Below are 19,893 nucleotides of genomic sequence, written 5' to 3'. Positions count from 1 at the left end.
ACTAGCTTGAGCAGAACTAGCACTAGCACGTCTCCTTGAGCTGGGACCCTCCCCCAGCGCTGAGTGTAGTCCAGCGGTTCCCAAACTTCATTGCTCCGCGACCCCCTTCTGACAACAAAAATCACTAAATGACCCAAGTCTGAACCTGCCCGAGCCCCACTGCCCTGGGTGGGGAGGCCAAAGTCGAAGCCCAAGGGCTTCAGCCCCAGGTCCCAGCAAGTCTAATGCCAGCCCTGGCGACCCCATTAGAACAGGGCCCCGCCCCACAGTTTGAGGACTGCTGGTGTAGCCATATCTCACTGGTCTGTCCGCCCTGCTCTCCGATCTGCAGCACGGGAGCATCCCAAGCTCGCTGTGATCTGGCTAACTCCAGTACCAGCCGCAGTGAAGATGGAGCAGCACAGGTGGCAGGCTCCCAGGATGCTGGGTACATCTCAGGGCGATAGCACCCCGCAGCTACCACGGCTCTGGTGCTCTTGTGTGCTGCAGTCCCACGCCCGCGTGCTCTGCAGACAGACCCTCCGTTACTGGGCAAACCCCCCTCTTGGAAGCGGGGGGCTGGCAGCAGCGACATCAGCGCATGCTGAGGAATGTATCTTCTGGCCTCTGTATCACTATTTTGTGGCACTAGAAACGTGGCCGGCTCCTTATCTCCAGCTGGAGAGCCCGGCAGAGTGGCTCTAGCCGTGGGGCGACAGGCTGGACTGCAGTTAACCAAACCCTTCCTAAATGCTGGCCACACCTTGGCCACTGCAAGGCTGCTGGACCCCACCCCGACCACACTGACATACAGAAAGTACAGCAAGCCCCGGGGTGCAGGGAAATCACCCCTGCCTGCCCCTTGATCCTGAACAGGGCTGGAGGGGTCCCAGGAGTGGGCTTTTGCCACTTTAATCAGCCCCGTCACATACAGCAGAGACCACGTTCCCCCAGTCACCCGGCAAGACGTCACGAGGGGAGATAAGGGCACTTCTCCTGTCTCTGTGGGGTAACAAGGAGAGAAAGGGGAGGCCTCGTGGGCAGCCGTTCCCATGGCCCCGTCATTGGGAAGAAGTGGCTGACGTACTTAGCCAGGGCATGATGCAGGACCCAGAAGGAGATTGTGGCAGGCCCTGTCTTTTTAGTGATGTGTCACACGACTTCCCTAGCTGGCTGACACGGCATTGCTGGGTGCAGCATCTTCCCCTAGCTACCCCCACAACAATCACTATCCATGGGATTACGGCCACACCCGGCTCGCTCCAGCCCCTTTGTGCCTGGTGCTTTGCAAACACACCCTGCCCCAAAGAGATTACACAGAATCCACTCAGAAACAAAATGCAACAGGCAGGGCTCTTCCACCGCATGCACCATCAATACCCCTCCATGTTTTCTGCCTGGGTTTTGCTCAGCCTAGGAAAGCCTTAGAGACAATAGGGCTTCTGCACGTGGCGATGGGGAGCTGCTGAGACGACAGTGCAGCACAGGAGAAAATCTCTGGTCCAGCCACCCCCCCCGGCTTCTCACTGGTCCTTCAACTCCAGACATCACATTCTCTAAAGGAAAGTGCCACTGTGTATGGCCGGGGCAGCGCGGCATCCCCCAGCCCTGCTACTCACCCAGGAAGGTGCTGGAGATGTATTCAGACACCTGGTTGCCAGAGCGGCTGGTTTCGGATAGGTGCGTCAGTTCCCTATTCAGCATCCTTTTAAACTGCAAAGACAAGCAATGGTGCCCATTAGCAACCCGGCCAGGAGACCCGAGCAGGAGTCACCCCCCAGCCTCCATGGCCCTGCCCAGCGGGATGGGGACGGGGTGGAGTGGAAGCACCAAGCAGGCTCCGGGGATGGCGACAGGAATTCATTTCCCGGGGGGTTGCAGCACTCTGCCTTGGGAGGCTCTCATGGGGTTTATAATAACGTGCTCGTAATGACCTGGGCCTTGCGCGCACTACACCAGACCGTGGGCCGCAGCACGGCACCAGCATGTAAACGCAGAGACGCAGCCCACAGAGGTGCGAGCTGCATGGACGTGACCAGGGGCTGTTACATAAACTGGCTGCATCTGGGTTTTGCCCTTTTCCATGCTCATTCTTGGGGAATATCCCAGCAGATGCAACTGAAGCAAATTGCTCTGATCACAGGCTGCTTTCAAACCAATTTCCTTCCCCGTGAGTGGGCTGGACCCTGCGTTCACACCATCATGTCTGACACACATTGCACGTGGCACACTCACAACACGCTGGATCAGTCCCACTGCGCAGCATGTGCGTGTGAAAGGAGCAGGGAGTGCAGGAGCCACTGCCACGGGCACAGGCTCAATGCCACCCTGGAGAGGGTGCCCGGCCGGCAGGGACCCTGCGAAGGCCACTGGCTGAGCTCACCGGGGGAACTTCCAGGGGTGACATTGGTTCTGGGGCAGGAGACAAAACACGACTGGGGCAGCTAAAGCCAGCAGCAAGGGCCAGGGCTGGAGGCGATCGCTCGGAGCAGAACAGGGCTCCGCATAGGACACCGAATGGGAAATACAGCCGGCCCTGCATTCCCAGGTGGGCACCTGCGCTCAGTGCATAGCCAGGGGCACCAGGGCTGCAGTTCGGGAACCTTCGGCTGGAAACACCTGCCTCCCTCCCCGCTGCAGGGGAGCTGGCGCTGTAAGGACTGGGCTGCAGGAGGGCTCCGACGCCCCATCCCCGAACTGCTGCCATGGGGGATACGCTAGACATGGGCTCTCCGGGACAAGGGTGCCCGGGGGTGCAGCCTGGCCCCAGCGAGAGCAGGCTGCACCCTGCTTGGGGTGTGAGGGCCAGAGGGTGGGCCCGGGCCAGGCTGCCGCGCGGAGGGAACTCAGAGGAGCCTGCTGGGGTGACAAGCCCCTGGGCCTGGGACCAGCTCACCCACTTATCTTGATAAAGCCCCAGGATGCGGAGAACCAAGGGCTGGCGTCAGGCATCTCAGCTTCCCGCCAGCAAGGCTGGCACCGTGCGGCCGGGAGCCTGGGGCTGAGCCAGGGATGCCCTTTGGGAACTGGGGGGCCGGGGGGGGGGGATTAGCCGAACCCCTGATGCCCTTCGAATCGGAGCAGGATGCTGACGCGCCGGATGCAGCGTTGCAGGTTGCAGGGGTTCGGGCTCCTTGCTCATGTCCCAGGCACCCCAGGGCTGCTCCCGCAGTGGCAGGTAGCCCCGCCCCCGCGCGCTGCCGCCCAATGAGCAGGCTCCGCAGCAGGGGCAGGACCCAACCCTGCACTCCCATTGGCTGCCTGAGCCCCAGCCGATGGAGCCCCACTTTAACCCTTCCTGTGCTGCAAGGCAGCCCCCGTCTCAGAGCCGGGCCAGGGGATGGAGCGTGCCTCGGCGCAGCGGCCGGGACAGGCGGGGAGAGGGCTGGGGGGGCTGTCCCGGGCTGTCACAGCGGCAGCTCTCGCCTCTGCCCAGCGTGCAGGAAATGGGGCCCAGTCCTCGAGGTGGGGGCAGCTCAGGACGGCAAGGTGGGACCAGGGGCATAGGGGGGCTGGGGGTGCACCCCTGGCTTGAAATGGTTTCTGTTCTATGCAGGGTTTACAGTTGGGGCAATGGTGACAGGTTTCAGGGGGGCAGCCGTGTTAGTCTGTATCAGCAAAAACAACGAGGAGTCGTGTGGCACCTTGGAGGCTAACACAGTTATTTGGGCTGATGAAGTGGGTTCTAGCCCACGAAAGCTTATGCCCAAATCAATGTGTTAGTCTCTAAGGTGCCACAAGGACTCCTCGTTTTCAGTTGGGTCAATGGCTCTCAGCACCCCCCAGTGTACAATGGGCAGAGAGCTGCTGGACTGCGGGTACTGGAGCGACACGCTGGGCGAAGGAATTCCTTTTATCAGGCCCTCGACTCTTGGCGAGAGAGACAACGTGTGTGTCTAACGCAGCCTGGGGTACAGTCTGTTCCCGGTTACAGCCTGGCACCCACGGTGCATGTGTGTAGCGGGGCTCTCTCCCCCCGCAGATCAGAGCTATTCGAAGGCAGGCCCAGCCGCCGTCCTGAGCCACTTGGCAAGTCACGCTCCTGAAAAGCGAAAGGAGCCGGAGAAGAAGCCGAGGCGCGGATCGAGCTGTGCAGCATGTGCTGCCCCAGCAACATCTGCACAACAACAGGAAGGAAGGAGCGGGTGACGTAAGCCGAGAACTTGGCGCCGAACACACACGAGCGTCTCCGCTGCTTTCTATCGCACTCCGAACATTCGTCAGAGCGGAAGGACCAGGAACCAAATCGCTCATGGGCTTGGCTTCTGCAAGTGCAGTTGGCCAGGCAGGTCCCTCCGGGGGAGAGCAGGATTTTCCGCCTCACATTTCATCACAAGTTCCAGGACGACAGTGGAGACAACATCCAACCCTCTCCGGGCAGGACTAGGCAGCTGTCAGAGCACCCGAGCCTGGAGACGCACGTCAGAAGAATCTGAGCACCTCCGAAGTGTCTATGGGCCTATCTTCATGGCCCCGCTGGAGGCAGGGCAGCATCATTGTTCCCATTCCCAGGTGAAAGATCCCAAAGTCACCCAGGGAGTCACGGCGCCTAGCTCCCCCGACTCCCACAGCAGTGCCTCAGCCACGCGGCCACCATTCCTCCATTGCCGCCCTGGTGAATTCCGGTGCAGTTCTTGCCAGTGGCAACAAGGCCCTAGTGACTACGCACCAGCACCGCCCTGGTGCTCCCCTCTCTCCACAAAGCAGGGGGCAGCCCTTTGGCTCTTCCTGGGTTGCTGACGGCCTGACTGAGGTCGCAGGCTTAAGCTAGTGCATTGGACCAGCTCTCTAGGGGCTTGGCTGGCTCCCAACGTGTTGGCGTTAAGCTCCGAGCCCTCGCTCGATGGCTTGGGACCCGGACCCACGCTCCCTATGCCAGGATGCCACAGCTCAGACCAGCAGGGCCTACAGCTGAGACCCCTCGCTAGAAAGGGCCAGGAGCTTTGGGCAGGGCATTCGCTCAGGTTAGGCACTCGGTTTGCCAGAGCCCAGGTTTAACCTTCCAGGCCCACTGCACAGCCCAGATTCTCGCTGGCTGCTGCGGCGCGAGCGGGTTGGGGTGGGGCTGCGTGTACGGGCAGCCCTTGTGTGTTGAACCCGATGTGAAGGGCACCAGAGCCCACACAGTCAAAGTAAGAACCATAAATCTGACTACATCCTAACGCCTCCCTCTGCCCGCCTGGGCCTGCAGTCAGCGAGCGGAGCAGCAACGCCCAGCCCTCCAAGCGGGGCTCACTGCCACAGAAGGACCCCGTTAGCTATTGTCCCCCAAAGGCAAATCTGATCTGGGAGCGAAGTATGTGTCAGCGCAGAACCTGACTTCCCTCGGTCAGAGAAGAGCCCTGGAACGGGGAACGTCACTCCTGAGCTCAGGGTGCGATGGGACTCCCAGAGCTCGGCTCCTTGCCGAACCTGCTGCTTGCCACTCTGGTCACGGGCTCTGAAGCAGCAGATTCCCTCTTGCCAGGAGCCCCCTGCGCTCCGCCCCAGAGGGAGCGCACCCCTGGCCACACACGGTGTCTGGTGGTGAAATGTTACCCACATGCCCCCTATCCGTACAGTGGGAGCCCACGCACAGGAGGCAACGAGGCCGAGTCCGGCGCTGGGGTGCGCCCGGTAGTGTCACTGTCATGTGGGGCTGTGTCTCTGGTCTGGGGTTGTGCAGCGCCTAGTGCAATGGGTTCTGGCCAGCGACTGGGGCACCCGGGCGCTACCTTGCCACACAGAGCAGCAGCAGGCACCTATGCTGAGTCGGGCCCCACGGGAGTTGCATGGTGTGATGAACTGGGACTGTTCTTACTGTGGTCTGTGAATGCTGGCAGGGGTGTGTGGCTAGGATAGTCTGCATTGGGGGATGGGAGACTGACCAACGGAGAATACCTGAGCATGTAACATGAGAACTTAGGAAGGGGTTAGAGGCCAGGTGACACCTTTGCCCGGGAAACTGAACAAAGGCTGTGGGAGGGGTCGCTGAAGGAGAATCGGAGGAGCTGGTTTGTGAGGTGGCTGGGAGGCAGACGGGGCTCTGACCTCCCAAGGGGGCTGGGGTGCCCGAGGACCCCAAGATGGACCTAACTGAGGGGTATCCTGTTGTCTGTGCCTGCAAGACCTGTCTTGGCTCCTGTGTTCCTGTCGTCTAAATAAACCTTCTGCTTTACTGGCTGGCTAAGAGTCATGGTGAATCGCAGGAAGCCAGGGGTGCAGGGCCCTGAGTCCCCCATACTCCGTGACACATGGAGCCAGGTCTCCAGAGGGCTACTCACCCGTAGCTGCCTTGGACTCTGCTGGAACTACAGCTACCAAACCCAGAGGTACCTAAACCAGCAGCTTCTGTTGACAGTGTTGGCCATAACCTGCCAAGCGCCCAGCGGAAGGTGCTAGCCCCATGGTTCTGGTCTGGGGACCAGTTTCTAAAACTTCCCAGGTCAGCTGGCTAGAGTGTTCTCCACTTCCTGTCCTGATCCGCTGTGTGTCAAACAGCTGCCACGCTCCAGCCCAGAGCAGGCTGCATTCCTGGGGCGGGGGGGGGGGCAGAGGAGTGCAACCCCCTGCGTCCAGGCTCTGCAGGTCGGGGCTTGTCCCTGGGTCCTTGGGACTGTCCACCGGCTCTCTCTGCACAGCTGTGGCCCACAGGATGGCTGGGGTGGGGGTTTATAGACAGGAGCAGTGTCTCTGTTTCCTGTCAGGGTCTGACAGGGATCGCAGGCTCCCGCGAGGAGCTGCTGCGTCTCTTACCTTGTTGGAGGCCATCTCGCTGACAGAATGCCTGGTCTGCAGGGTCTCCAGCTGGTCCAAGCACCAGTCCAGCTCTTCCAGGGTCTCGATTGCCAGCTTCTGACAGGCATCCTCTGCGGACAGAGAAGCAGGTGGCGTTGGGGAGGGTGCTCGCTGGCCCGCTGGCCAGAGGCCATGCCAGCATGCCGCAGGGTCTCAGCATCACGTCCGTGCCCCCTGGGCCGTGCACTGCAGCCGCTCTGCTCCCAGCATTTACAGCCTGGGCCCAGAGGTGCCTCCGCTTCACAGCCTGGTGCCCGGATAGCGTAGCAGCCTCTAGCCCTGAAGTTCTCTCTCCCACTGCCTGGCCTGCTCTGCCCTCTCCAGCCGAGCCGTGCTGCGCTCAGCGTGGCTGGAGGGGAAGCCGAGCCGGGGGTGCTGGCAGGGCCGGCTCGTTACATAAAGCACAAATAGCAAATATCGGGTGGAAGTTGCAGCCATTTATTGTGTTGCCATGGCGACAGCAGGGGTTGAGCCTGACGGGTTCGGTGCCAAGGGAAGGTGCAGGACCGGGGCTTGGGGGGGTTTGGGGTCAGACATGATAATGACGCCTGTAGGGAGCTCTGCTCCCCGGGCTGCAGCAGGCACCGGCTACCAGCCGATTCCTGCTACCAGGCAGTCACCAGGCTCAGACACCAGAGCTTGTGAGCGGCATCGTCCCTAGAACTGCCCTGGAGCTGGGCCTGCCCCGCAGCGGTGCTTTGCCAGGACCCGGACGTTGCTGTGAGCCAGTCCGAGAAGCTGACCCGGGCACCACCGCGGGGCCTGGTGGCACAGAGCTGAGGGGGAGCCGAACCCCAGCCTGGCTGGGGGACTTGCTGCACTTTCTGCCCGGGTTTTTCAGGCCCAAGTGGCTGTTTTTTCCAAGCCCTGGCCACATCGCACACCCCAGGAGTCGGGACGGGAGCCGAGCCCAGTCCACACAGTGTGGCTTGGCCAAGCTGCCGTTTCCTCTGGGCAGCCCTGGCCCATGTCCCTGGCCACCCTGCTAGCGAGGTTCTGAGATGCAGAGGGGCTGTGCTTGTCTAACCACCTGCCCTGAATTAAGGCCAGTGGGAGCCAGGGTACAGCTTCAGAAAAACCATCCCTCTCGAGGGAGACCCCGGCCCAGCCCAGGGCTAATTCTGCTCGCTGTGCCTTAGTCCCAGTCTGAACTGGGCTCGCGGCAACTTCCGCCATTGGAGCTTGACAGGCTTGTGTCATAGAGTCCCCAGGACAGCTCGGGTGTGCAAGGCTGCCCCGGCGTTGATGCCCGAGGCGCATGGGGCCGGGCCCCAAGTCCAGGCAGGAAGCTTAGCAGGCACTGGCCCCTCTGCCAGGATCGGACCCTATATCGGGCCTTATGACCCTGCCCCAGACAGCAGCCCCATATTATAGCAGAGATGTCCTGGGACACCCTTGCACCAGCCCCCCAGGGAGGGCGATGCCCATGCCCCCTGCCCTACCCAGTAAGGTCAGGCCAGCCTGGAGAAGTGCTCGGCCTTTTAGCGGGGCACAGACTTCTGCAGGGCTGCCAGGCTCTGGGATGAGGGGGTTTAGGTGCCCAGGTTCCCCACTGGCTGGCTGAGGGGTGCCCCTCTGGCCCCCACCTGGCGTCAGCACCCCCCACGCTCCCGCCCCAGGCTGAAGCCAGCTGCAGTCGGGTTGGTTTGTGTGTTGCGGGTTGGCCGGGGTCAGAGGAAGCAGGGGCAGGGCCCACCCAGCAGCCCAGCTGGAGGCGGCAGGCCTCCCGCCGGGGCTGGAGCTCAGGCCTGGAGACACGAGCAGAGAGTTTTATTAATGGAACGTCTGACGTCAATAGGAGACTTTCCATCCTTGCTGCAGCATGAAGAGGAGCCAGACAGGAGGGAGCAGGCGAAAACCAGACATGGATCAGGAGGGGCCGTGCCAGAGCCATGGCACGCTCACCCCTTGGGGGACTGGGCTGGGGAGGGGAGCTTCATTCCCACAGGCCTCTGGCCACGGGAGGCCCCATCTCCTGGCAGCTGCCATTGCAGCGCCTCCTGGGGTGTGGCTCCCGGGGCCAGTGACACCGTCAGGGGGGCCGGGCATGACGGTGCCCATGGCTGGGGACGGTGCCCCTGCAGCGCAGTTCAGAGACAGGCTGGGCGTGGCCCTGGAGCTCAGTTGGGCTATTTGCGGAGAGCTGGGAGCAAGTGGCGCTGCCTTGGGCACCTGAGCAGATGACTTGCCCACGTCCACCGTTCTCACCAGTACCAAGGCAAGCTGCAGCCCTGGCACGAGACAGCAGGCAGCTGCTCCGACATCCCAGCCCCGGGCTCAGCAGGGCAGGTGGGTGATGGCAGAGGCCGGAGGTTCACGTCCATCCTGCTGGGGAACCCAGGGCCTCAGCTCTGACGGGGCTGGGACACAGGGATCCTGCGGGGAGGCCAGTCGGGAAGAGAGATCCTAGGGAGGGTCAGTCTCACCCTCCCCTGTCAGCTCCAACCAGCTGCTGCTGGCTGCCTCCATGCGGCCGCCGGCGCCCCGGGACAGCCCTGCAGTGAGCCTGGCCCCCGCAGGGAACTTACCCGACAGGCTGGCCTTGCACACAGAGGGCGGGTTGCTGCTAGAAGTTCTCCTGCAAGACACGTGGGACAGGCAGTGGCTGAGCGTGGCATTGCTGGGGTGCACCTGACTCAAACACACAAACCCCCCCCAGGCCAGCTCCCCACGCCCCATACACTGGGGAGCAGCTTCTGCTGGGTACACGGGAATCCGATTCTCCCCCATCTCCCCTTCCCAGACCATTGTCCCCAGGAACGTTTGCTCTGTGCTCTGGGGTCTGGGGGATCCTCCCCACCTGCCCTTGGGACCTGGCCCCTTGGGATGGGCCCCCACAGCATGCGTGTTCGAACCCCTCTGCTGCTCCCTGCTCCCCACTCACTTGCTAGCCACGCGGTCCTGCAGATGCGTCAGCATGGCAAAGTTGCTCCTGACGGTGCGCAGGCTGGCCAGGACCTGTGGGAGAGGAACGCAGCCGCTGAGGGCAAGCAGCACAAGAAAGATCCTGGGCGCGGGCCTGGAGCCAGACGGCTCAGCAGTACTCCGGGGGAGCCCCATGGCTGGGAGCCTGGAATCGGAGACTTACCCTGGAGTCAGGGCTCAGACTGGAATTCACAATCCGCCCCACACCGATGGCAGGAGCAGCAGCCCCTTATGGGGGGGGAGGAGTGGGGGGAGCAGTGCTAGGATCTGCCCCAGGCCTGGGAGGTGGGTGGAGGCGGAGAGGAGAGGGGACGCCCCAAAGGCCTTTCTGAGCTCTGGAAGCGTGTGCCAGGACGGTGCCTAAGTATTTGGGGGGTGGGGGAGAAGCTGGTGTTTGGATGGGGTGGGTGTATGCTCTGTGCTGTGCCCGTCATTCTGTCCTGTCTGTCTGGATCCTCCCTTCCCAGAGGGCCGGACTGAGCGGCTGGGACCCATCCTGCAGGAGGCAGAGGGATGGACGTTTGCTGCGTGTCTGCGCAGTGCATGGCACAACGGTGCCCCAGGCTGCCTGGCTCCAGGCACACGTGTCTATGGGAGCGTAGGGGCTGTGCAGTGGCGGTATGATGTGGTGGGTGCTGGATGGAGACGGGCCTGTCTGTGGGGAGCATGGGGCTTGCACTTGGCTTAGATCCAACTCCAGAGCGATTCCCAGCTGCCCAGCCTCAGGGCAGAAGAGACCCCTACCTGCGCGAAGGGCGTGACGATCATGTCTTCTCCATGCCTGCAAGGGCAAAATGGCACATGAGGCCCCGCGTGGGCAGTGAGGGAGGGGCTGGGTGGGCACCCCGTGCACAGGGCTGGCCCAGGGCCTGGGCACCACAAATTAGGGGGTGAGTGATGTGCTGGCATGGAACCACCCTCTGCCCAGGACGGGATCCACCCTGGTCAAGGGAGAGCAGACATGCGAGCTGGGAGTCTGGGGCGCCCAGCTGGGGCTGGCCTGGCTGCTGAGCGGGCCCAAGCTGTGGTGCCTGGCCCCTGAGTTACGCTGGCTGCCCCTTGGCACGATGCCCCCGAGCAATGCAATTCCAGCTCCCGCTTTTCCCTAGCCCTGTTCCACAGCTACAGCCTGGTGCCCCGATGCCTCTGCTCCCGTCAGTGCCAGGCCCACACGTGAGCTCCCCTCCCATCTCCAGAGGACAAGGGCACCAGACCTGAAGACTTCAGCTTTGTCTGGCTGGACTACAGACTAGGGCTAGGGCCTGTTCCAGTCCCTTTGGCCCTTGGCCGGGTGTCTCGGCCTGCCAGCCCCGGGCGAGTTCCCCGCAGGGAGGGGCGTCCCAGGGGGGCTGCACGGGGCCGAGGCAGGGCTGGTGCTTACAGGTCGCTGGCGATGGAGGAGTTCCGGGACATGGCTTTGGGAGACAGATCATAGTCGCTGTCGGAGCGGTAGAGGAAGGACTCCCGCCGCTGGCTGTGAGGGACGTTCCCCTGCAGGACCAGGCCGGAGCCGGGGCTGGCTTGGGGGTCCAGCGGGCTCCTCCCCGATGAAAGGCCATTTTCAATGTCAAAGCTGCAGAGAGAGGGAAGGAGGAAAGGCTCAGGAGAGGGGAGGCAGCGAGCCAGGGCCTGCCATGGGCCCACACCGTCTTGCCCAGCGCAGGCTGCTCTGGGACGCTCCTGGCTAATTTTTCCCAGCTCTGAACCCCGCTCACTGCACACGGGGCCAGGCCAGGAGCCTGGGGAAGGGGAAGGAACGTGGACACAGGCTGTGCTGTGCAGGCCAATGAAAGGCCTGAGAAGGGGCAGGGAAAGGGGTTTCTGAACTGCAATCGGGGACAGAGTTGTGGGGCAGACCCAGCCTTGCCCCACAGGCAGCTAGGCACGCTGGGGTGACTGTCACAACACCCGCTTGCTGCTGGCTCTGTGGGCGATACCCCCACGGCGGGCGACCCCCATGGCAACGAGATGCTGTGGGCAGCCCTAGCTCTCGAGTGTAACCCTACAATTGCAGAGCACCCCGGTTTGTAGCACCCCTACTCCCAGCCCCACGCCAGCCCCCCAGCACCCACAGCACTGCAGCATAAGGCCCAGACACATGGGGCTAAGAGCTCCAGGCCCAGCCCCCTGCAGTGCCCCATCTACCCCCTACCCCCACAGCACTGCAACCCCCCAGCCCTACTGCCACTGGCCCATCTCTGGGCCCCCTGGGGCAGGACAGGCACCCTGCCCATCTCACAAGGTGGGCTCCGCTCTGGCAGAGGAAACGGATTGTTTTCATCCGAGGGGAGCGGGGTCCTGGCTGTGGGAGCAGCAGTGGGGTGGGTGCAGATCTGGACCATGCAGTGACGCTGCGGGACGGGGCCCAGGCCTGTGCCTTGCTGAATGGGCAGGTTCTTACAGAGCTACAAACGGGGACCAGGCCTGGCCCCTGGGCCTGCTACGTGCTGCTCCCCCTGCCTGAACCTCATCTACCCGGATTCCTGCACTCGGCCAGCAGCCAGCACGGCTGCCACCCCCTAGCGCAGGGCTGGGAGCCGTGCTGGGGGAGCTTAGGCTGGTGGGGAGGCCAGGAAGGGCTCTGTGCAGCCAGACTCCAGCCAGATACAGCTTTCGTCTAGTGCATGTGTAGCAAGAGGGAATGAAGTGCAGTCAAGTGCACAGAGCAAGGGCCTGGAAGCCAGGACTCCTGGGTCCTATTACGAGCTCTACCACTGACTCACTAGGCCGCCTTCTGCCTCAGTTTCCCGGTTTGTGTAACGGAGGTAGTGAGATTCACCCGCCACTCATGACCATCTGGGGTGTGCTTTAAGCCCCCTGCAAAAAGCAGCTCTCCAAGGGCCCCGTCCAAAGCCCGCTCCATGGAGACACTCCCGGCAGTCCTGCAGGCTGGGCACCAGGCCCCCACGATCCCCGCTAGAGACAGCTGCAAAGAGCCCGGCTCTGGACGGAGCAGGGACCCACGAAGGGGCTCGGTGCTGCGAGCCCCAGCTCTGCCCCTGCCCGACCAAAGGCAATGGTGCTGGTAGCGCTGCCCAAGCCACACCCCTGTGCCAGCACATCCCCCATGCCGGAGCCACCTGCAGCAGCAGCGCCGACCTTGGGAAGACGAGGTCAGCGCAGCCGAATGCTGCTCTAACAGCTGCTCAATAGGATTTTCCAGCAGCAGCTGCTGCCCCCACTTGGGGATGGAGTCAGGAGCCCCCATTCCCATCGACTGGCCAGCTCGGCTAATCAGCGCACTTGTCTCCTTCCCTGCAGGAAGGTCACAGCCGTGGGGGGGGGGGGGGAGAGAGCAATGGGCTTGGCCGAGCCATGGCCCATCCAGAGGGCTGGTTCACTGGGGTTTGTAGGAACCTGCATGTCTGTTGCACGCCCCACACTGCCTGTCCCAAGGAGAGGCAGGGAGCTGGGCAGCAGCTCCCCCATGGTAGCATGGGACAAACTCTCAAGGGAGCTGGCGAGCTCCGGCTGGGTTTGGTTTGGCTCAGCCCGAGGCCAGGGCACTGGGCTCTAGCCTGCCCAGCTCAGATTCTCCCGGCCGTGAAAACAGCCCTTCAACATCGCACTGCTGGGACGCACGTCCCCACCTTCAGCCGGTCTTGTCCCTTCCTTACCGTCACCCCATACTGCCAACACATCCCCCGGGCAAGCCCCGCTCCAGTTCTCGTGCTCGGGTGGAACCCACCCTTGTTGATGGCTCAAGCTGCATATGGAAACGCAGCCCCCACTGGGGAGCTGAGCTGAGAACCGTCCCTACCCCCTCGACGGTGCAATGCCAAGGCCCGGGGCCACTTTTCAGCAGCACGGCCATTTCCTGGACGCTGACAACGGCATTATTTGCTTTGGCCTGAGCTGCTCGTCCTCCTCGCAGGACGCCTGCCCCTCCGAAGGATGCTGGGAGGTGGAAAAGGCATGGCAGCGTGGAGTGGCTCACGTCAGCTGGTTTGGGAGATGGAGGGGGCCCCAGGATGGGCTGAGAATTGCTGAGGAGCAGTGGGGGTGTCAGGAAGCAGCGGAGAGAGAAGGCCCAGCTCCTGCTCTGCCGGCGATACAGAATTTACCCATTTGTCAATGGAAAAAGCCCTCAACGCCATCACTTCCACAAAGCAATAGCGACTAGCGGAGTAGGCTGATAACATCTGCCGCTGAGCCCCGGCTGGGAGGGGTTGCAAGCACTTGGGAGGACAGGGCTACAATTCCAGTCCTATCGATAGCACAGGGAAATCTGGGCTCTGTCCCCACCTGTCCCCATGGAGACATTCGCCTGATGGGAACGCTCCCCTCGGCGTAACCCCACCTGAAATCAGAGCCAGTGGGCACTGCCCTTCCCAGCTCCCTGGCTTCCCATGGGCTCAGAGACACCGGCTGGACCTTCAGTCCCTGCCTCCTCAGAGGTGTGCAGTGCAGGACTCCACGGCCCAGCCCCTGCCCAGCACGCTGACCACCGGGGAATCCTCTGTCACTAACGGGGCGTCCATCCAGGCCCTGCTCCCCGCCCCGGCTCCCTTCAGCCTGCAGCGTTCCCATGGCGCTAGCCGGGGCATGCGGAAAGGCAGCCGGCACGTCCCAGTAACCAGTCGTGGGGACCGGCTGCGCCGCAGGATGTGGGGCTGAGCAAGCAGGGGGGGTTGCTCGCCCCACCCAGCAACCGCTGCCCTGCCCCTCCCCCCCCCCTCCACACACACAGTCCAGGTCACACCTGGCTGGGGGAGCTGGGTGCAGAGCACACCTTACCCCCTGCGCCTTCTCCCCTCCGAACACGCCCGGAGCCTGCTAACGGGCAGCCAGCCCCCGCTCTGCCTCCTTGCCCCATCAGTCCCAGGAGGGGCTGGAGCCAGGGACTGTCCCCAGCTGCCCCCCAAGCGCCTCCGAAGGCAGCACCGCCAGAGAGAGCCACTCAGGTTGGAGGCCCTGGCATTACAGGGCGCGCCGAGGCAGCCAACAAGCAATGGGGTCCCCCGTCCCCAGGCTGGTTCTTTCGCACACAGCCCATCGCCGGAGCCTGCCCTGAGGTCTATGGGCTGGCAGTGTCAGCAGCTGGCCGGCCCGAGCTGGGCTGGCCCTGGGATCTGAGCCCAGTGAGCACACGGCAAGCGGCGCAGTTACCGTCTGTGCTTCTGCGCGATGTCGATGGGCCGGTTGACGGCGCGGGGCGAGCCGGCCAGGTGGCCGTTGCAGACCATAAGGGCACAATCTGCCAGGGCCACGGAGCCACAGCTTGTGGACAGGCTCATCCTGTCCCGTGCCCTCCAGCTGCTCCCACGCCAGCAGGGCCAGGCCCCTGCACACCTGCAGGGAGAGCGGGTCTTCTCCTCTAGCGCGGGGGCCTGGCCCGAGACTCCCATGGGCCGCCCTGCGGCACCGCCAGCACTGCGTCCGTGGCCAGCTCCCCACAGCGCCTTCCGTTGCACCCCTAGGTCTAGGGGGCTCTGTGGAGCTGCAGCCCAGGGTGGGCTGGGCATGGGCACCTCGCCAGGCTGCGCCCAGCTGCCCTCTGCCTCTCTGCTCCCACGAAGCGGCTCCACACAGCCACGGCTGGCTCTCCCTGCGTGTCCCCTCTCCACGCTGCCTGCTCCTGGCGAGGGGGCCGGCTCCCCCAGGCCGGCTGCAGGCTCAGATGCACACCCCCCCCCTCCGGTGGCTGGCTTGGCTTTGCCTTGCTCAGCCCCAGAAGTTCCTTCCCTCTGCCCTGCTGCTCCCCCTGCCAGCAACCGGCACAGGACCCTCTGCGAGCCCAGCTCGCCAGCTCCGCGTGATGTCACTGGGGGGAGGAGGGAGGGGCCAGCTGGCACGTTCAGCTCTCTGCAAATATTTCCCTTTAACTCCTTCCAGCCCAGCATGTGCCCTGCTGGCTTCTGCCCACGGCCGCTCCCTGGCGCGCCCCCGGGGCACGGCTGGCACAGGCTGCCTCGTGCCCCAGGGACCAGCGCGCCAGGGTGCAGGAAACAGAGCTGTCGGCTGGGCAGACCCACTCTTGGAACCAGCAGGCGAGGAGTTAACACAAGACGGGCTGGGGACATGGGGGCTGGATACCACCTGGCAGCAGGGTAATGACATGGTGGTTCCAGGCATAGCAGCCTTCTTGCCCCAGTGACCGTGACAGGCAAATCCACCTCCCCCAGGTGGGGGCCCACGGTTCGTGTCCGGACACAGATGTGGGGCTCCAGGGGACAACAGGAAGGATTTCACACACACACACCCCCGGGGTGAGACAACCGCTGCCCCAGCCCTTTGCTCAAAGCCCCAAATCTGCCCCCCTTCCCCAGAGCCGCAGCTGAGCCTGTCCAGGAATGGGAAGTGACGCTCTGCTCCGCTCTCCAGCCCCCATGACCGTCACGTCTGAGACCCTCGCCGCATGGGACACATTTCCCATCACTCCCCGGCTGAGGCAGGGCTGTGAGCCCCAGGAGGCAAGTGGGGAACTGACGCACAGAATCAGCAGCTGGTCCACACTCCCGAGTCCCACGCGGGGCCCTACCCACCGGGCCAGCCGGCCTCTCACCCCTCTGCCCTGCTGGGCTCGCTGCGCGGTGCTTTGCGGAGCCAAAGGGCTGCTCCTTTACCCCACCACATCAGTTTAGAGGCAATGGCAGCGGAAGCAGCCCAACGCCGTGTGTGGACGCAGCTCACGCTGCTTAGGGTGGGGTGACTGTTCCCACGGAGTGACGGGGTGATGCCGCGCTGGGGGGTCTGACATGGAGCCGTGTCAGGGGGCCCTGGTCAGACAGCACCCTTGGCACAGCGCAGAATGGTGCTTCCAAGCCCCAGGGCCTTTCCCTGGCATTTCACACAGACACAAGTCTGGCTCCTGCTGACGTTTCCAACAGTCCTTCGGCATGGGCGAGTGGGTAGACGGGCCCCAGCCTAGCACCTGATGACCTGGGTCCAAGTCCCTGCTCTGCCACAGGCTTCCTATGGGGACCCTGGGCGCTGTGCTTCAGTTCCCATCTGCCCGGGGGTAACCGCCTGGCCCGGCCTCCCGGGGGGCTGGGAGGATAAACACAGTGAAGACCGTGAGGCTGTAGCAGCAGCACCTACCCGGCCTGGCCTCAGTTTCCTCGCAGTGCCGGGGCTGATCACCTGTCCGCACTCTCTCCCAGGGCACGTGGCCGGCCAGCTAGCCCGGGCGCACAGACCTGGAGCCGGGCCCAGGGCTCAGAGCAATTCTTTAGGCAAAACCACCCAAAGAAAACAGCTCCTCTGCCCACCCTGGGCTTGGCTCTCCGCTTTCCCGGTAGGAGCCCAGCTCCTAAGGTCTGAGGGACTGAGCGTCCTCTGCCCTTCCCAGCTGGGTCGGGCCAAGGAGCCGTAAAGGGGCAGGCCGTGCACCTGCCAGTTCTTCACTGCAGCAGCAGTAACAATAGCAGCGCCTCGCAGCCCTTGCTCTCCTCCTCCGGACCCCGGGAGGGGCTCTGCAGACAGAACTGCCCTCTGCAGGGCTCTGCGGGGCGAAGTAGGAGAGGCTCCAAACTGGGCAAGCGTGGCAGCTGCGCTGGTGTGTGTGACGGAGCAGGGAGCAGGGCAGATTTGACCTGGGAATGTTGCAGGGGGGTTGCAGTGGGGATGTGGGACTTCCCTTGAAGGAAGCTACCTGAGCTGTAACCTGAGCCAGGAACGGGGGTGGGGAGAATTAACACCTTCTGCCCGGGAGACTGAACAAAGGAGAGGAGCAGCGGGAGGGGCTGGGAGTTTAGTTTCGGTTGGGGCTGGGTGGTGCAACGCAGGGAACCCCAAGCTGGGGTCCAAGCTCCCTGAACCTCCCCGAGGGACCTAATTGAGGGGGTCTGGTCGTACCTACACGCTCTGCTTGAGACTGTGTTCCTGTCCTTAAATAAACCTTCTGCTTTACTGGCTGGCTGAGAGTCACAGTGAATCTCGGGAAGAGGGGTGCAGGGCCCTAACTCCCCCACAATCCGCAACAACTGGTGGCAGCGGCGGGATCTACTGCACCCCGTGGACGGCGCTTCCTGCAGTAAGTGACTGGGGAGCAGTAAAACGAAGGGGGATTGACGGGGACCAGGCGCGCTGAAGAGTGAGAGAGAGACGGTTATTACCCCTGGGAGTGTGTGACCAGCGAGAAGGACTTTTGCAGTAACAGGGTCCCCCGAGGGGATCGCAGCGAGTGGTCCCAGGGGCGGAGGAGTCTGCAGCTCGACCCTGGCAGAGAGGTGGTGACCTCGAGAAGGGCTGGCACACTAGGGGGCCCCCTGGGAACTGTGGGGAGCTGTGAGCACACAGGCCGGTGAGTGGCCAGCAGGAAGATGTATGCCAAGCGGCTTAAGAGCGACCTGGTGGAGCTGTGCAAGCAGAGGCAGCTGCGCATTGGGAGGCTCACCAAAGAACAGCTCATTGCCCAGCTGGAGGCAGAAGATCGCGCGAATGAACTGATCCCTGTGTCTCAGGGAAGCAGCCTGGCAAATGCAGCGCAGGCCCCAGTGTCTGTCCCAGCTGGGAGTGGTCAGCCGGCTGCTGAGGGCGTCCCGAGACCCCTCCTTCCTATGCCTAGGGGAAGGGTGGGGAGGAGCCCAGCAAATACCGAAGGCGCCGTGGCCCCCCCGGCCAGCAGGGGGTCCCCCCGGCGAAGCTCGCCGGCCAGCAGAGGATCCTCCCGGCGACGTTCGGCATCCGGGGAGCGGAATTGGCTGGAATGGGAGAAAGAGCTAAAACTGAGAGAGCTGGAGGATCGTGAACAACAGAGACAGCATGAACGGGAGGAGAAAGAGAGACAGAGACAGCATGAACGGGAGGAGAAAGAGAGACAGAGACAGGAGAATGAGAGACAGCGTCAGCATGACCTGGAACTGGCGAGATTGAAGGGCAGCGAACCCCCGGCTGCGGTGAGTGAGGGAGGACCCAGGACTGCACGGAGCTTTGATAAGTGCATCATGGCCCCATACAAGGAGGGGGAGGACATGGATGACTTCCTGGAGGCCTTTGAGACGGCCTGCGAGCTGCACCGGGTGGATCCCGCGGACAGACTCCGGGTCCTTACCCCCTTACTGGACCCCAAATCCGTGGCATTGTACCGCCAACTGGGAGAGGCAGAGAAAGGGGACTACGAACTATTCAAAAAGGCCCTGCTACGAGAGTTTGGGCTGACTCCTGAGATGTACCGGGAAAGGTTCCGGAGTCAAGATAAAACCCCTGAGATCTCATATCTGCAACTAGCCGTCCGCATGGAAAGATACGCCAGCAAGTGGGCTGGTGGGGCCCAGACGAAGGAGGACCTGATTAAACTGCTGGTACTGGAGCAACTGTATGAGCGGTGCCCATCCGACCTGAGGCTGTGGTTGGTGGACAGAAAGCCAGAGAACCCGCGACACGCCGGGCAGCTGGCTGATGAGTTTGTAAAGAGCCGGTCAGGGGGTGGCAGGGAGGAGCCCCAAAGGAACAGGCCCGCCGCGATGCAGAGAGAGAGTCACCCTGGGACCTCCCAAAGGGGGAATATGGGGAATCCCCTCCCACGGGGAAGGCCCAGCATCAGGGACAACCGACCGGCTCGAGGGGACCCACGGGACCTGAGCTGCTATTACTGCGGCCGAAGAGGCCACGTTCGGGCCCAGTGCCCCAAGCTCAAGGACAGACTGAGCAGACCGAACCCGCACCGGGTTAACTTGGTAGAGGCCCAGACGGACGAGGGGCCGGCTTCCCACGCAAGAGGGGCTGGCAGCTTATCAACTGCTCAAGAGAGAGAAGGGCCCCCGGCCAGCTTCTCTGGGGGGCCAGATGCTCCGGATTCAAAGTTCTCCGTTTACAGGGTTGGCGCGGGGCTGTCCCTGCGGAGCGAGTGCCTTGTTCCCCTGGAGGTGGATGGGAAGAAAGTTTATGGATACTGGGACACGGGCGCAGAGGTGACACTGGCCCGGCCCGAGGTGGTGGCCCCAGATCGGGTGGTGCCCAACACCTTCCTGACCCTGACCGGGGTGGGCGGGACCCCATTCAAGGTTCCCGTAGCGAGGGTACACCTGAAATGGGGGGCCAAGGAGGGCCCCAAGGACGTGGGAGTGCACCACCATTTGCCCACTGAGGTGTTGATGGGGGGGGACCTAGAGGACTGGCCAAGCAGCCCCCAGACCGCCTTAGTCGTGACCCGTAGCCAGAGCCGGCGAGGGGCACTACGCCCTGACCTTGGGAAGGATGTCCCACCGGAGGCACCGAACCCTTCCCGGGTGGGGAGGGAACACCCAAGGACAGGCCACGGGGTGGCTG

At 63.2% G+C, this 19,893-nt stretch overlaps 1 protein-coding gene across 6 annotated transcripts in view; it reads right to left on the bottom strand.

The window, feature by feature from the left end:
- PDE4C (phosphodiesterase 4C) overlaps window positions 1-19,893 on the bottom strand; it is a 108,515-nt gene that overhangs the window by 11,284 nt on the left and 77,338 nt on the right. For 5 of the 6 annotated variants that reach the window (XM_054013726.1, XM_054013725.1, XM_054013724.1 and 2 more), the window contains 6 exons: window positions 11,063-11,254; window positions 10,426-10,462; window positions 9,641-9,714; window positions 9,285-9,334; window positions 6,715-6,827; window positions 1,599-1,692 (listed from right to left, as the gene is read on the bottom strand). In XM_054013726.1, coding sequence (XP_053869701.1) covers window positions 1,599-1,692; window positions 6,715-6,827; window positions 9,285-9,334; window positions 9,641-9,714; window positions 10,426-10,462; window positions 11,063-11,254 — 560 coding nt within the window. Of the gene's footprint in view, window positions 1-1,598; window positions 1,693-6,714; window positions 6,828-9,284; window positions 9,335-9,640; window positions 9,715-10,425; window positions 10,463-11,062; window positions 11,255-14,790; window positions 14,937-19,893 lie in introns of those variants that run through there. The other variant, XM_054013728.1, reaches the window with a different exon arrangement.

Source organism: Malaclemys terrapin, chromosome 24, assembly GCF_027887155.1.
Source record: "Malaclemys terrapin pileata isolate rMalTer1 chromosome 24, rMalTer1.hap1, whole genome shotgun sequence".
In the NCBI taxonomy this organism is placed as follows: Eukaryota; Metazoa; Chordata; order Testudines; family Emydidae; genus Malaclemys; species Malaclemys terrapin.
This window is presented reverse-complemented; position numbering and strand designations above follow the sequence as displayed.